General features: G+C 37.3%; 1 protein-coding gene across 1 annotated transcript in view; it reads right to left on the reverse strand.

Moving 5' to 3' along the window:
• The window catches only part of BUB1B (BUB1 mitotic checkpoint serine/threonine kinase B), a 50295-nt gene that overhangs the window by 21849 nt on the left and 13889 nt on the right, over positions 1 to 14557 (reverse strand). The window contains exons 6-9 of the mRNA XM_063091600.1: positions 11187 to 11356; positions 9861 to 10075; positions 9601 to 9689; positions 669 to 898 (exon numbers count right to left, since the gene is read on the reverse strand). Coding sequence (XP_062947670.1) covers positions 669 to 898; positions 9601 to 9689; positions 9861 to 10075; positions 11187 to 11356 — 704 coding nt within the window. The remainder of the gene's footprint in view (positions 1 to 668; positions 899 to 9600; positions 9690 to 9860; positions 10076 to 11186; positions 11357 to 14557) is intronic.

Raw genomic sequence — 14557 nt, forward strand, 5'->3', positions numbered from 1 at the left:
CCTCACCCACCTCATTTTCTGTACCGTCTTACTCTCTCTCACCTTCTGATGCCTTAAGCCTCAAATGCTACACTTCTCTACTTTTAGACCATTCTGCCCTACCTCTTGCTTCCAAGCACTCCAGGCTTCAGAATCAGAATTGTTTCTCATTTCCCAAAATTTCCTCGTTTCTCAATTTCTAGTAAAGCTTCCCTTATTTTAGAAAAAAAGATGTCTTTAAGAAACAATACAAATAACTATCATATAAATGACTGAGGTAGGACTGAGTATGTTCATCTAAATAAGCCCTTGGAGAAATTTCAGGCAGAGTATCAAAGGTAAAGTGAAATATTTCAGTCAACATTAAGACTAGTACTTAATGGGGAGGCATGACATGCACATATGGGATCATAGCTGTCTGCTTATTGAGTTCAGGAATATGAATTGTTTCTAGTTCAGAGCTTCTCCTCCTCCTTTACTTCTAAACATTGACTCAGTTTTCTGCCCCCCCCCCACAGTTTTTGTGGAAGGTGGCAATGGGAGTTCAGCTTATATACAGGGAGAAAATAGTACAAACATAGAAACATCACATAAAAGTACGGATAATGTAGGGTTTTCCATACATATCAGCTCAACGTTCCTACAACTAAGTTATTTTCACAAACTGGAATTTAGATCAATACACACACCTTCCCTTCGCTCTTTTAATTTCTTCCGGAAAACTTCAGCCCGGATTTCTTCAAAGGAGAACTCCCCAACTCCTGCGTAAATCTTCTCCTTACAATACATCATCTTCTCTGTCTTCTCCTCAGACTCTTGCTGATGGCTCTGAACCCTTTGCAGGGGATCTCCTTCTTCCTTTCCAGGCTTTCTGGTACTTAGAATGTGGTTTATACTAGGTTCAATTTTACATGGTGTCCTAAAGGAGCAAAATAATTATTATTTACCATACGAGTCAAAATGAGTTATTTCTTACATATTTTGGCCATACACATAGACAATATCAGTAGCAAGACTATGTGTGATCCATTTCAAAAAACAAAAAATAAATAAGATTGAGAAAAGAGGGTAAAAACAACTTATAAGGGTCGTCAGTGATTATGTTCTGAGTACTACCTCTGCTATGATGAAGAAGGAAATTAGCTGTAAGCAAGGGTCATCAAGTAGATTATATTATTTATAGGTGAAAATAAATCTTAATATCACATCTTAACCAAACCCAGCATATAAAAGAAAGTTCACCTATGCAATATGGTTCATTTCGCACTGTTTAGTATCCAAAAGAATTAGAGTTAGGAATATAGCATTAGGGACTTGATGATGTGAAATTCAAAGTTCTCAGCTGAGGGGAAAGAATGATATAAGGTTTGAAATGAATAAAACAAGATACCTCAATCAGGATAGGGCAGATGTTTTCAAGTCTGGCTATGGTTAAGAACCACTTAGATACCTTTGTACAACTGAAGATAACTGGCCCTTCCCAGATCCACTAAATCAGAACCTGTAATGGTAGGGTCCAAGCATCTACATGCTTAAAAAGCTTCCCCAACTTGCTCAGCTTGATAAAGGACTCTATAAAAACCCACACTAACATCATACTTCGCGGTGAAAAGCTGGATGCTTTCCCTTTAAAATCAGGAACAAGACAAGGATATCCATTCTTGCCACTTATATTCAATATTGAACTAGAATTTCTAGCCAGGGCAATTAGGCAAGAAATAAATAAAAGGAGTCCAGATGGGAAAGGAAGAAGTAAAACTATCTCTATTTGCAGATGACATGATCTTACATATAGAAAATCCTAAGGATCCACTAAAAAACTATTAGGTAATAAATGAGTTAATCTAAATCAGAGGATATAAGATCAATATACAAAAGTCAATTGTATTTTATACACTTGTAATGAACAATATGAAAATGAAATTAAGAAATTCTATGATAGCTTCATAAAGAATAAAATACTTCAGAATAAATTTAAAATAAAGAAGTGTGAACAGATGCCTCTCCAAAGACGACATATAGATAGCAAATAAGCATATGAAAAGATGCTGATGGAGTTTAGATGTGTTGTCATCTCCAAAACTCATGTGGAAATTTGATCCCGAATGCCGCAGTGTTGGAAATTGATTGAGTCATGGGGGCGGATCCCTCATGAATAGATTAATGCTCTCCCTGAGGGAGGGGGAATTAATGAGTGAGTTCTTGCTCTATTAGTTCCAGCGAGAGCTGGCTGTTTAAAAAGACCCTGGCACCTCCTCTCCTCTCCTCTCCTCTCCCCTCCCCTCCCCTCCCCTCCCCTCCCCTCTCCCCTCCCCTCTCCTCCCCTCCTCTCCCCTCCCCTCCCCTCCCTCTCCCCTCCCTCTCCCCTCCCTCTCCCTCTCCCTCTCTCTCCTTCTCGCATGTGATCTGCTTGTATCAGCTGGCTGCCTGCCACTTTCTGCCACGAGTAGAGGCAGCCTGAGGCCCATGCTAGATGCAGCTGTCCCAGAATCATAAACCAAATAAACCTCTGTTCTTTTAAATTACCCAATCTCAGGTATTTCTGTTATAGCAACACAAACGGACTAATACAGATGCTCAACATCATATGCCATTAAATGAACTGCAAATTAAAACAACAAGAGATACCACTATATATATACATTTGAATGGCTAAAATCTAAAATATTAACATCATTGAAAGCTGGCAATGATGTGGAACAACAAGAACTCTCATTCATTGCTTGTAGGAATGCAAAGAGAGTTTGGCATGTTCTTACAAAACTAAACTTAGTCTTGCTATACAATCCAGCCAAATGAGTTGAAAATTATGTTCACACAAAAACTGGCACATGAATGTTTATAGCAACCTTATTCCCAAACTTGGAAGCAACCAAGATGTTCTCCTGTAGGTGAATGGATAAACAAACTTGTACATCTATGCAATGGAATATCATTTAGCGCTAAAAGAAATAAGCTATTGAGCCACACAAAAAAAGTGGAAGAACCTTAAATTCATATTATATTGTTAAGTGAAAGAAGCCAGTTTGAAAGGCTATATACTATATGATTCCAACTACATGTATATATGACTTTCTGGAAAAGGCAAAACTGTACAGATGATAAAAAGGTTAGTGGTTCCCAGGGATTGGGGGGGGAAGGGGAGGGAGTGATAAACAGATGGAGCACAGGGGATTTGGGGGGCAATAAAATTATTCTGTATGACACTGTAATAATGATTGATACAACATTATGCATTTGTCAAAACCCATGGAAATGTAAAACACATTATAGTGAATCCTAACATGAACAGTGGACTTTAGTCAATAATAATATTTTAATATTGTTCATCAGTTGTAACAAATATATCACACTAATGCAAGATGTTATAATAGGGAAAACTGTGTACAGGATTGGGGAAGATGGAGTATATGGGAATTCTCTGTACTGTACTTTCTACTCAATTTTTCTAGAAAACTAAAAATGCTCAAAGAAATAAAGCCTATTAATTAAAGAAAAATAACTGCAAGATTTGTATTCTTAAAACTATGAAACATTGTTGAAATATATTAAAGAAGATATAAACAAATGAAAAAACATCCCATGTTCATGGATCAAAAGACTTAAAATTGTTAAGATGTATTTACCTACAAATTCAACAGAATCCCTATCAAAATCCCAGCTGGCTTTTCTGCAGAAATTGACAAGATGATCCTGAAATTCCTATGGAATTGCAAAGAGACCAGAATAGTCAAAACAATATTTAAAAAGAATAAGAAAATTGGAGGATTCATACTTTCCAATTTCAAAAGTTACCACAAATCTACAGTTAATAAGATTATGTGGTGGGGGGAAAGATTTTGTAGTATTTGCCTTAAGGACAGACATATAGATCAATGGAATAGAATTAAGAGTCTAGAAATAAACCCATACATCATGATCAACTGATTTTCAAGAAGGATGCCAAGACCATTCAGTGTGGAAAGAGAAGTCTTTTCAACAAATGGTGCTGGAACAACTGGATATCCACATGCAGAAGTATCAATTTGGGCTCCTTCCTTATACCACACACAAAATAGTCAATCGCAGACCTAAATCTAAAAGCTAAAACTATAAACTCTTAGAAGAAAACATAGGAATAAATCTTCATGACCTTGGATTAAGTAAAGCTTTCTTAGATATGATACCAAAAGCAAAAGAAACAAAAAATAAAAAAACAGATAAATTGCATTTCATCAAAGTTAGCAAAAAAAATTGGGGCTTCAAACAATACCATCAAGAAAATGAAAAGACAACTCATAGACTGTGAGAAAATAATTGCAAATCATGTACCTGATAAGGGATTTGTATCCAGAATATATAAAGAACTCTTACAATTCAACAATAACTCAACTGAAAAATTAGCAAAGAATTTGAATAGACATTTCTCCAAATTAAATATACAAATGGCCAAAAAGCCCATGAAAAGATGCTCAGCATCATTAGTTATTAGGGAAATGCAAATCAAAACCACAGTGAGATACCACTTCACACCCACTAGGATGGCAACAACCAAGAAGACACATAATAACAAGCATTCGTGAAGATATGAAGGAGTTGGAACATTCATACATTATGGGAATGTAAATGGAGCAGCTTCTCTGGAAAAGAGTTTGACAGTTCTTCCAAATGCTAAACATGGAGTTACCATATGACCCAGCAATTCATTTCATAGGTAAATACCCAAGAGAAATAAAACATAGGTCCACACAAAAATATATACATAAGTATTCATGGCAGCATTATTGATAATAGCCAAAAAGTGGAAACAACCCAAATTTTCATCAATTGATGAAAAGGTAAATAAAATATCATGTATCCACACAATGGAATATTATTACTTATATTGTATGATTCTATTTATATAAAATGTCCGGAATGGCCAAATTTATAGAGACAGAAAATAGATTAGTGATTGCTAGGGCTAACCTGGGGGCTAGGGTGGTGGTAGAGAATGGGGTGACTGTTAACAGGTACAGGGTTCTTTTCTGAGTAATGAAAATGCTCTAAAATTGGTAAGGGTAGTAAGGGTTGCACAACTCTGTGTATATACTAAAATCCACTGAATTGCACACTTTAACTGGGTGAATTGTATGGTATGTGAATTATATCTCAACAAAGCTGTTTCTAAAAAAAAGCTTTAAAAAGCAAGCTTTCCTTGCCAAGGTCTGGGCATTTGGGGGATAAAAACAAGTTTTCCATGTGATTCTAAATGTACAGCTTACACTACAAATCAATGGTATAGAGGAACAGGGATATAGAGGAATTGAAAAAGAAGAAAAAAGGAGGCCATTAAGAAGTTAAAATGAAGTAATTAGATTTTCGCAGGTATTCTGTTCATTATTTTATAGTTAGAACTTACAATTTTGGTTTTCAGGGTTACTTATACAACAAAGTCTACTCACAAGATTAAAAGAATAAATTCAAGGGCTGGCCCATGGCTCACTTGGGAGAGTGTGGTGTTGATAACACCAAGGCCAGGGGTGGTTTGGATCCCTATACAGAGATGGCTGGTTAGCTCACTTGGGAGAGCGTCATGCTGACAACACCAAGTCAAGGGTAAAGCTCCCCTTACTAGTCATCTTTAAAAAAAAAAAAAAAAAAAAAAGAACAAATTCAATACTAAGTATTAAGATAACTTAGGGAATCAGACTAGAAGCTTAACATAGGAAAGAGCATATTACAAGACACATAATTCAAAAGAACTAGCAGTCAGAAAATGGGTTCTAGCCCTGGGTCTGCCACTAAATAGCTGTGATTGTGAAATTTGGTTATATAGTTTTCAAGTTGGAAAATCTGTGTTAGCTACCTCATAAATAGTACAAAAAGCAAACAAAAACCCCACGAGAGTTTTCTGTTTGATAATAACTTCTTATAGAAGTACTTTATGTTTTCTAAACTGAGACAGCTATACCAAATGAATTAATTTTAAAGCTAGCCAGAAAACTTTTTAGATAAAACAAGATTTGAGTTTGGTTTGGAACAAAGTAGGTTCTTTATTTTTCAATTTGTACTTAAAAAAATTAGGGGAAATAATAATCAAAGAAAAGTCAGACTACTAAATGTAATGTGGTATCCTGGATTGGTACCAGGAACAGAAACAGGACATTAGTGAAAAAACTAGTGAGATCTGAAGATTTTTCTGGAATTTAGTTAATAAAACTGTACCAATGTCAATTTCTTAGTTTTAACAAATATACCTTTGCTATGCAAAAATGTTAACATTATGGGAACTTGGGTAAAGGTTATACAGAAACTTTCTCTATTATCTTTAAACCTTTTCTGCAAATCTAAAATTACTCCAAAATAAGGAAAAAGTAAGCAGAAGAAGCAATCTAGAATTGAGGAAAATAAAACAGACCTTGGTATCCAAGTAATTCTTGTGTTTAAATACTCTCTAGAATGGAATTACACAAAACATATGAGCATACTTCAGAAAGTTTGTGGAAAAATAGGATTGGAAGATAGTACAAATCTTTCCATGAAATACCTTCGGTATTTCCATAAGTTCTTAGTTTTATAGCTCCATACATCCAACCATTTAATAGACATTTAATGACTACTCTATGGCAGGTACTGGCATAACAGTTGGAAGACACAAACAGTTGGAAGACTCCAAAAGGAGGTCACAACAAGAAGGGCTATGATAGGAGGTAAACACAGTGATACAGAGAACGTAGTTAAGCTAAGGCAGAATAGGGGGTTGAGGGGGGCATGCATGGATGGGTAACAGATGATAAGAAATGCTTCACAAAAGGATTCCTGGAGGGGATAACATCCAAGCAGTGTTCTAAAGGAGGAATAAGAATTAGCCAGGTGGAGGAAGAGGGTAAGGGTAGCTGTGAGGCTATTCTAGACAAGTCAGGGACTTACAGTCCAGTGTGACCACACATGGGAGGGGAAAACTGGAGATGATAGCAAAGGCCAATTATGAAGGGGCTTATGATGAATGCTAAGTTTGTATTATGGGGAACTAGCAACGGATTCTGATTAGTCAAACAACATGATCAGATGTGCAGTGTAGACCTGTAATAGCACAGAGGATGGATGGCGAAGAGTAAGACTAAAGGTAGGGAGATTAGTTAGGGTACAGTAATCCCAGCAGAGAATGATGGGGACACAAAGTTAAATTTTACTGTATAACACCCTGAAACAATAAAACTTCTTAAAGAAAACATAGGAGAAACACTTCAGGAAATAGGACTGGACACAGACTTCATGAATACGACCCCAAAAGCACAGGCAACCAAAGGAAAAATAAACAAATGGGATTATATCAAACTAAAAAGCTTCTGCACAGCAAAAGAAACAATTAACAGAGTTAAAAGACAACCAACAGAGTGGGAGAAAATATCTGCAAAATATACATCTGACAAAGGATTAATATCCAGAATATATAAGGAACTCAAACAACTTTACAAGAAGAAAACAAGCAACCCAATTAAAAAATGGGCAAAAGAGCTAAGTAGGCATTGCTCTAAGGAAGATATACAAATGGCCAACAGACATATGAAAAAATGCTCAACATCACTCAGCATTCGGGAAATGCAAATCAAAACCACACTGAGATACCATCTAACCCCAGTTAGGATGGCTAAAATCCAAAAGACTCTGAACGATAAATGGTGGCAAGGTTGTGGAGAAAAAGGAACTCTCATACATTGTTGGTGGGACTGCAAAATGGTGCAGCCTCTATGGAAAATGGTATGGAGGTTCCTCGAACATTTGCAGATAGATCTACCATATGACCCAGCTATCCCACTGCTGGGAATATACCCAGAGGAATGGAAATCATCAAGTCGAAGGTATACCTGTTCCCCAATGTTCATCGCAGCACTCTTTACAATAGCCAAGAGTTGGAACCAGCCCAAATGTCCATCATCGGATGAGTGGATACGGAAAATGTGGTACATCTACACAATGGAATACTACTCAGCTATAAAAACGAATGAAATACTGCCATTTGCAACAACATGGATGGACCTTGAGAGAATTATATTAAGTGAAACAAGTCAGGCACAGAAAGAGAAATACCATATGTTCTCACTTATTGGTGGGAGCTAAAAATTAATATATAAATTCACACACACACACACACACACACACACACACACACACACACACACACACACACAAAAAAAACGGGGCGGGGGCAGGAAGAAGATATAACAACCACAATTACTTGAAGTTGATATGACAAGCAAACAGAAAGGACATTGTTGGTGGGGAGGGAGAAGAGGGAGGAGGGAGGGAGGTTTTGGTAAGGGGCAACAATAATCAACCACAATGTATATTGACAAAATAAAAGTTAAAAAAATAAAATAAAATAAAATAAAAAATAAAATAAAATAATATAAAAAAGAAACGGTGAAACAAGAAAAAAAAATTTACTGTATAAGAATTAAAAATACATTTATAGTAGTTATAGCTACACAAGGTCAAAAGAGAAGTAACGAATATTTGCAACTCCTATGACAGATTTCAGTTAGCTAGCTTAATCTATGAAGAGCTCCTACATCATTAAGAAAAATACAACCTAGGGTGGCTGGTTAGAGTACAGTATCATAACACCAAGGTCAAGGGTTCAGATGCCCATACTGGTCAGCTGCCAGGAAAAAAAAAAAGAACACAACCTAGAGAAAAATATGAATAAGACACCCATGAAAAAGAATTTAAAATAAAAATAAATTCAACATTTTCTATGCTGTATTAATTTTGATATAATTCATGTTTATACAGTGACTTGAAACATTAGAAAAACTAAACATCCATAAATGTATGCTATTAATTTCTATAAAGGCTTATATGATTTTCTTAAGGATAGCCTCCTTTGTCTGGAGGTCTTATCAGACAATTTTTTATCAAAATCTTATTTATTTATTTATTTTAATTTTTTTAAAAAGATGACCGATAAAGGGATCTTAACCCTTGACTTGGTGTTGTCAGCACCACTCTCTCCCAAGTGAGCTAACCAGCCATCCCTATATAGGGATCTGAACCCGTGGCCTTGGTGTTATCAGCACCACACTCTCCCAAGTGAGCCACGGGCTGGTCCAAAATCTTATTTATTTTTGCATTCCTATCGTACCTAGCATATGGTGGGGCTTATAAGTTAGTTAGGAGGAAACTCTTGCACTGGGACACAGAATTCAACCAATTATTAGAACTTAGAAATGTTAGGTATTAGACTAAATTTCAGACTGGCTTGATTGTTTAACCACCACCTACCATACTTTTTCAAACAAACAGAAATGCTAAGGGTTAATAAGGGAAAAAAGACACTCAGAAGGAAAGAGCAGGTATAAGAGGTGAAGCCATTATAATTTCTAATTACCGTCAATAACAAAAGTAGACAACTCACTTAAATCACAGTGATTACCTTTGCTACAGCAATGTAAATATAAACCCAATTAATAAGTTTATTTCTTATATTACCAAATCATCTTTTAGCCCTCACATACTCAAAGGAATACAGACATAAGGATACATAAAACTTTGTCTGGTTACTTTCATCATAGAAAAAAATACCTCTGGGAACTAGGATAATTGCCTCTGCCCACCCTTAATAATTTTCACTTCAAAATATCCTGAAATCAAACTCACATGACTGGCTGATGTGCAGTCTCTTCCACATATGGAGTAAAACTGGGAAGCATAGGGGGTACAGCTGTCACAGCCGTATTGCCATAAGGCTGGAGATAAAGAAGAAAACTAAAATTACCACAGTTTTACATTCTGACATAATAGGTATGGACCATGCCTAAATATTTGCATGGAATTAAAAGAGATGCTAAAAATACTCCTTTACTCTAAATCTGAAGTCTTTGTTATATAGGCAAAAAATTTGATGTAAGAGTCCTTACCCTGTATTCCAAGGGCCTGCCTGTGTTCCAAGGGCCTGCTTGCAGTTCATTCTCTTTGGCCCTGGGCACAGGAGGTGCTACCCATGGCTGGACTGTAGGCTTAGACGACTCTGCTCTAGAAGCCATATCAGTATTTTCATCAAAAACAGTAATTCTACAATTACTTCGCATCTGTTGAGAAACTGGATTTTGGAGTCCTCTGTTCTGGCTTGGAGCTAGGAGAAAAATATTAAAACTTCATGTAAAATCTTTAGTTATTAACTTAGATGCTAGGCAAGGTACACCTATTCTTCTCCAAATCAAGAATAATACTTCCACTTCCATAAAATCAGAGAGCTATTTAAAAATATTTCTTAAAAAAACATAATGAATCAAAACAGTAATGTTTTTATCTATTTTGTCTTTGTTACTTATACTTTCCCTCCTTTTCCCCACTTCCTGCCACCTCCAATCTTTTATTCATAGATTTCCAAAAAAGAAATTCTGCATCTTCCTTTAGTCATTGTAACATTGTTTACTTTGATCCAAAACTAACTGAAGTCTTTATTCCTCAGTTTAAAATTTTCTCTCAATAGAAATTAGCAAAGATGTACTGAAACTAGAGAACAAAAAATTAGCTCATTTACTAGAGGTATTCTCTGTTGTATGGTTAGTTATCACATCAAGCTTCATCATAATCTGGATGAAATATCTTTTCAGACTATACACTCCCTATACCCTAATTCTACGACCACCAAACAACATTCTGATTACTGATAAACTGATTCCAGGAAAGAGATAAGAGACAAAAAGAAAAGACAGTCTGGCCTACATGTTTAACTGCTATAAATTTGGTTAATAAAAGCATAGTGTTTTCTGTACCTTCTACTCAGTTTTGCTGTGAACCTAAAGCTGCTCTAAAAAATAGTCAATGTTAATTAAAAAAAAAAAAAAAAAAAAAAAAAGCTTATTGTTGATCATCTTTAGGTGCACAGAGAGTTCAATTTCTGGTCCCAAAATACAGGATTCTTAACCATGGTACACATGTAAGCTGTATACTTACAATACCTGCTATATTACTACATGCTTCAACTAACAACTTATAAACTCAAAGTCTTAATGCTTCCTAAATATCAGGTCTTTCTTAATTAAGACACAAAACTGCTGATATATTTTGGTTTTATTGCACACTGTGATATTAGCTCTCCTTTGACTTCTTTCTTTTGGCTGCCTGGTATTGAGAAAATTAGGACAGTGTCCACACGTATGTTTATGCATTACCTTCCTACATAGCTGGCCTACCATTACAGACCAAGCCTTTTCCAAAGTAACATCTAACAAACTTACCCTTGAGAGCACCTCCCACACGGCTGACCGGAGCTCTTGCTGTCTTTTTCCCTTTGCTCTTTAGTTCAGCTAGTGTGCTTCGTTGTGGTACAGAAGATCCAAAAACTTCTTCGTCTTCTTCTTTCTCAAGTGCCAATAGAGTTTGTCGAGACACTCGAGCTTGGAATTGTCTAAGGTAAGAGAATTGACAATTAACTTCTGGTGAGATGACCGCTACTTACCAGACTCAAAAATTTTTATTTGTTAAAGCAAATAAAGGAGAAGAATAGGCTGGGGGAAGAAATACAGAAATATCCCGAAGAAAGTGTTTATTCTTTCAGGAATAAAGAAAGCCACCTTGAGATCAGAGGTTTTAGCTAGAATGATTTAGCTCCCCCTTTAAATGTTCAAGTATGACCAGTTAAAAAATACTCTGAAAAATCACCATTAGGTTGATCTAAGAATTAGATTAAGGTGAATAAGACTAAGATTACAGAATATATTAAGATCACAGTTTCCCCATCAACTTTTTATTTTTATGTATGGCTCTCTCTCATTCCTTCTCTCTCTCTCTCTCTCTCTACACACACACACACACACACACACACACACACACACACACACACACACACACACACACACACACACACACACACACACACACACACACACACACACACACACACACACAGTTTTTCCTGAACCATATGAAATGAAGTTGCACACTTGACATTTTACTTCAGCAAAGCTGACAGAAGTTTGAAAACTAAACTTCCTATGCTACTGCCAGTTTTAAATATTATCAGAAGGGTAAAAAAACAGAATAAATGGCAGGTTCTGGCCAAGACAGAGTAAGCCCACTATAGCCTCTCTCTCTCTCTTCTCACTGATTAGAATTAAAAACTCCAGAAGACATACAAAAAAAATCAACCAACTGAAGTCTCTGAAAAGTAAACAAAAGCAAATGGACTGTGGAGAGGAGTCAAAACTTGAACAAACAACCCACACAGGGTTGTTTCCTGTTTTTTCTCTTTCCCCCTTCTGTTTTCTCACGGCTTGAATGGTTGCAATGGTGCTGTGGAAATCTAAAACTCCTAGAGAAACCCCATCTTTCTAGCCAGAGGACTGGGAAAGGAAGACTCTGAAGGCCAAAGAGTATGTGAGGAATACTGGAAAGAAATGAACCGAAGAGGGGATCTCCAAATTCCATACATGACTTGCACAAGTCCTGTGCTCACTCCTGAGCTATGCATACACAGGACAAACTCAAAGCAGCATAGAAAAGGCTTTGAGAACTGAACTATGACATAAACCACTGCCTGAGTCCCAGACTAACCCCTGAGCAGGATACGTATAGGATAGACCCAAAGCAGCATAGCAAGTGTCTCGAAAACTCAACTGACACAGAAACCACCACCCGTATAAGGTGAGAAGGACCTTGTGATATCTGGCTTTTTCACAGCAAGTTTGCTGCCAGGACACAGGTGTCATGAAAAGCACTGCTAAATCAAAGCCAAAATGGGAAAGGAAAAGACTTCTATTAACTGTCATCATTGGATACATAGATTTGGGCAAGTCCACTGCTATTGGCCATCTGATCTATAAATGTTGTGGGATCAACAAAAGAACCACTGAAAAATCTGAGGAGGCTGCTGAGATGGGAAAGGTCTCCTCCAAGTATGTCTGGGTCTTGGACAAACTGAAAACTGAGTGTGAGCATGGTATCACCACTGATATCTCCCTGTGGAAATTTGAGACCAGCAAGTATTATGTGACCATCACTGATGCTCCAGGACACAGAGACTTTATCAAAACATGATTATAGGCACATCTCAGGCTGACTGTGCTATCCTGATTGTTGCTGCTGGTGTTGGTGAGTTTGAAGCTGGTATCTCCAAGAATGGGCAGGCCTATGAGCATGCTTTTCTGGCCTACACACTGGGTGTGAAACGACTGATTGTTGGTGTTAACAAAATGGATTCTACTGAGCCACCCTACAGCCAGAAGAGATATGAGGAAATCATTAAGGAAGTCAGCACCTACATTAAGAAAATTGGCTGCAATCCTGACACAGTAGCATTTGTGCCTATTTCTGGTAGGAATAGTGACAACATGCTGGAGCCAAGTGCTACTATGCATTGGGTCAAAAGATGGAAAGTCACCCGTAAAGATGGCAATGGAACCACACTGCATGAGGCTCTGTATCACATCTTGCCACCAACACAGCCAACTGACAAGCCCTTGTGACTGCCCCTCCAGGATGTCTACAGAATTGGTGGTATTGGTACTGTCCCTATGGGCCGAGTAGAGACTGGTGTTCTCAAACCTGGCATGATGGTCACCTTTGCTCCAGTCACCATTACAACTGAACTAAAGTCCATTCAAATGCACCGTGAAGCTTTGAGTGAAGCTCTTCCTGGAGACAACGTGGGATTCAATGTTAAGAACGTGTCCATCAAAGATGTTCATTGTGGGAATGTTGATGGTGTCAGCAAAAATGACCCATCAATGGAAGCAGCTGGCTTCACTGCTCAGGTGATTATCCCAAACCATCCAGGCCAAACCAGTGTTGACTATGCCCCTGTATGGGACTGTCCCACAGCTCACATTGCTTGCAAGTTTGCTGAGCTGAAGGGAAAGATTGATTGCTGTTCTGGAAAGAAGCTGGAAGATGGTCCTAAAAATCTTGAAATGTGGTGATGCTGCCTTCGTCGATATGGTTCCTGGCAAGCCCATGTGTGTTGAGAGCTTCTCTGACTATCCTCTTCTGGACTGTTTTGCTGTTTGTGATATGAGACAGACAGTTGCTGTCGGTGTCATCAAAGCAGTGGACAAGAAAGCTGCTGGAGCTGCCAAGGTCACCAAGTCTGCCCAGAAAGCTCAGAAGTCTAAATGAATATCATCCCTAATACCTGCCACCCCAGTCTTAATCAGTGGTGGAAGAACAGTCTCAGAACTGTTTATCTCAATTAGCCATTTAAGTTTAATAGTAGAAGACTGGTTAATAATAACAATGCATGGTAAAACCTTCAGAAGGAAAGGAGAATGTTTTGTGGACGATTTTGGTTTTTTGTATGGCGGTTTTAAGTCACTAATTTTTATAATCAGGGGCCGGGCCGTGGCTCACTCGGGTGAGTGCGGTGCTGATAATTTTTATAATCAATACTTTTTAATGGAAACAACTTGGCCAAAAATCTGTCACAAAATTTTGAGACCCATTAAAACAAAGTTTAATGGGGGAAGAAAAAAAAAATTGTGATATCTGAAGTTTGGTTATCTACTGAGACAAAAACACCAATATTCTCCAGGGAATATCAACCCATAGGACTCAGAATCTTATAATATAGTATCAGGATAAATGTCCAGGACATAATCCAAAATTACTTGACACA

This window comes from Cynocephalus volans, chromosome 3, assembly GCF_027409185.1.
Source record: "Cynocephalus volans isolate mCynVol1 chromosome 3, mCynVol1.pri, whole genome shotgun sequence".
Lineage (NCBI taxonomy): Eukaryota > Metazoa > Chordata > Mammalia > Dermoptera > Cynocephalidae > Cynocephalus > Cynocephalus volans.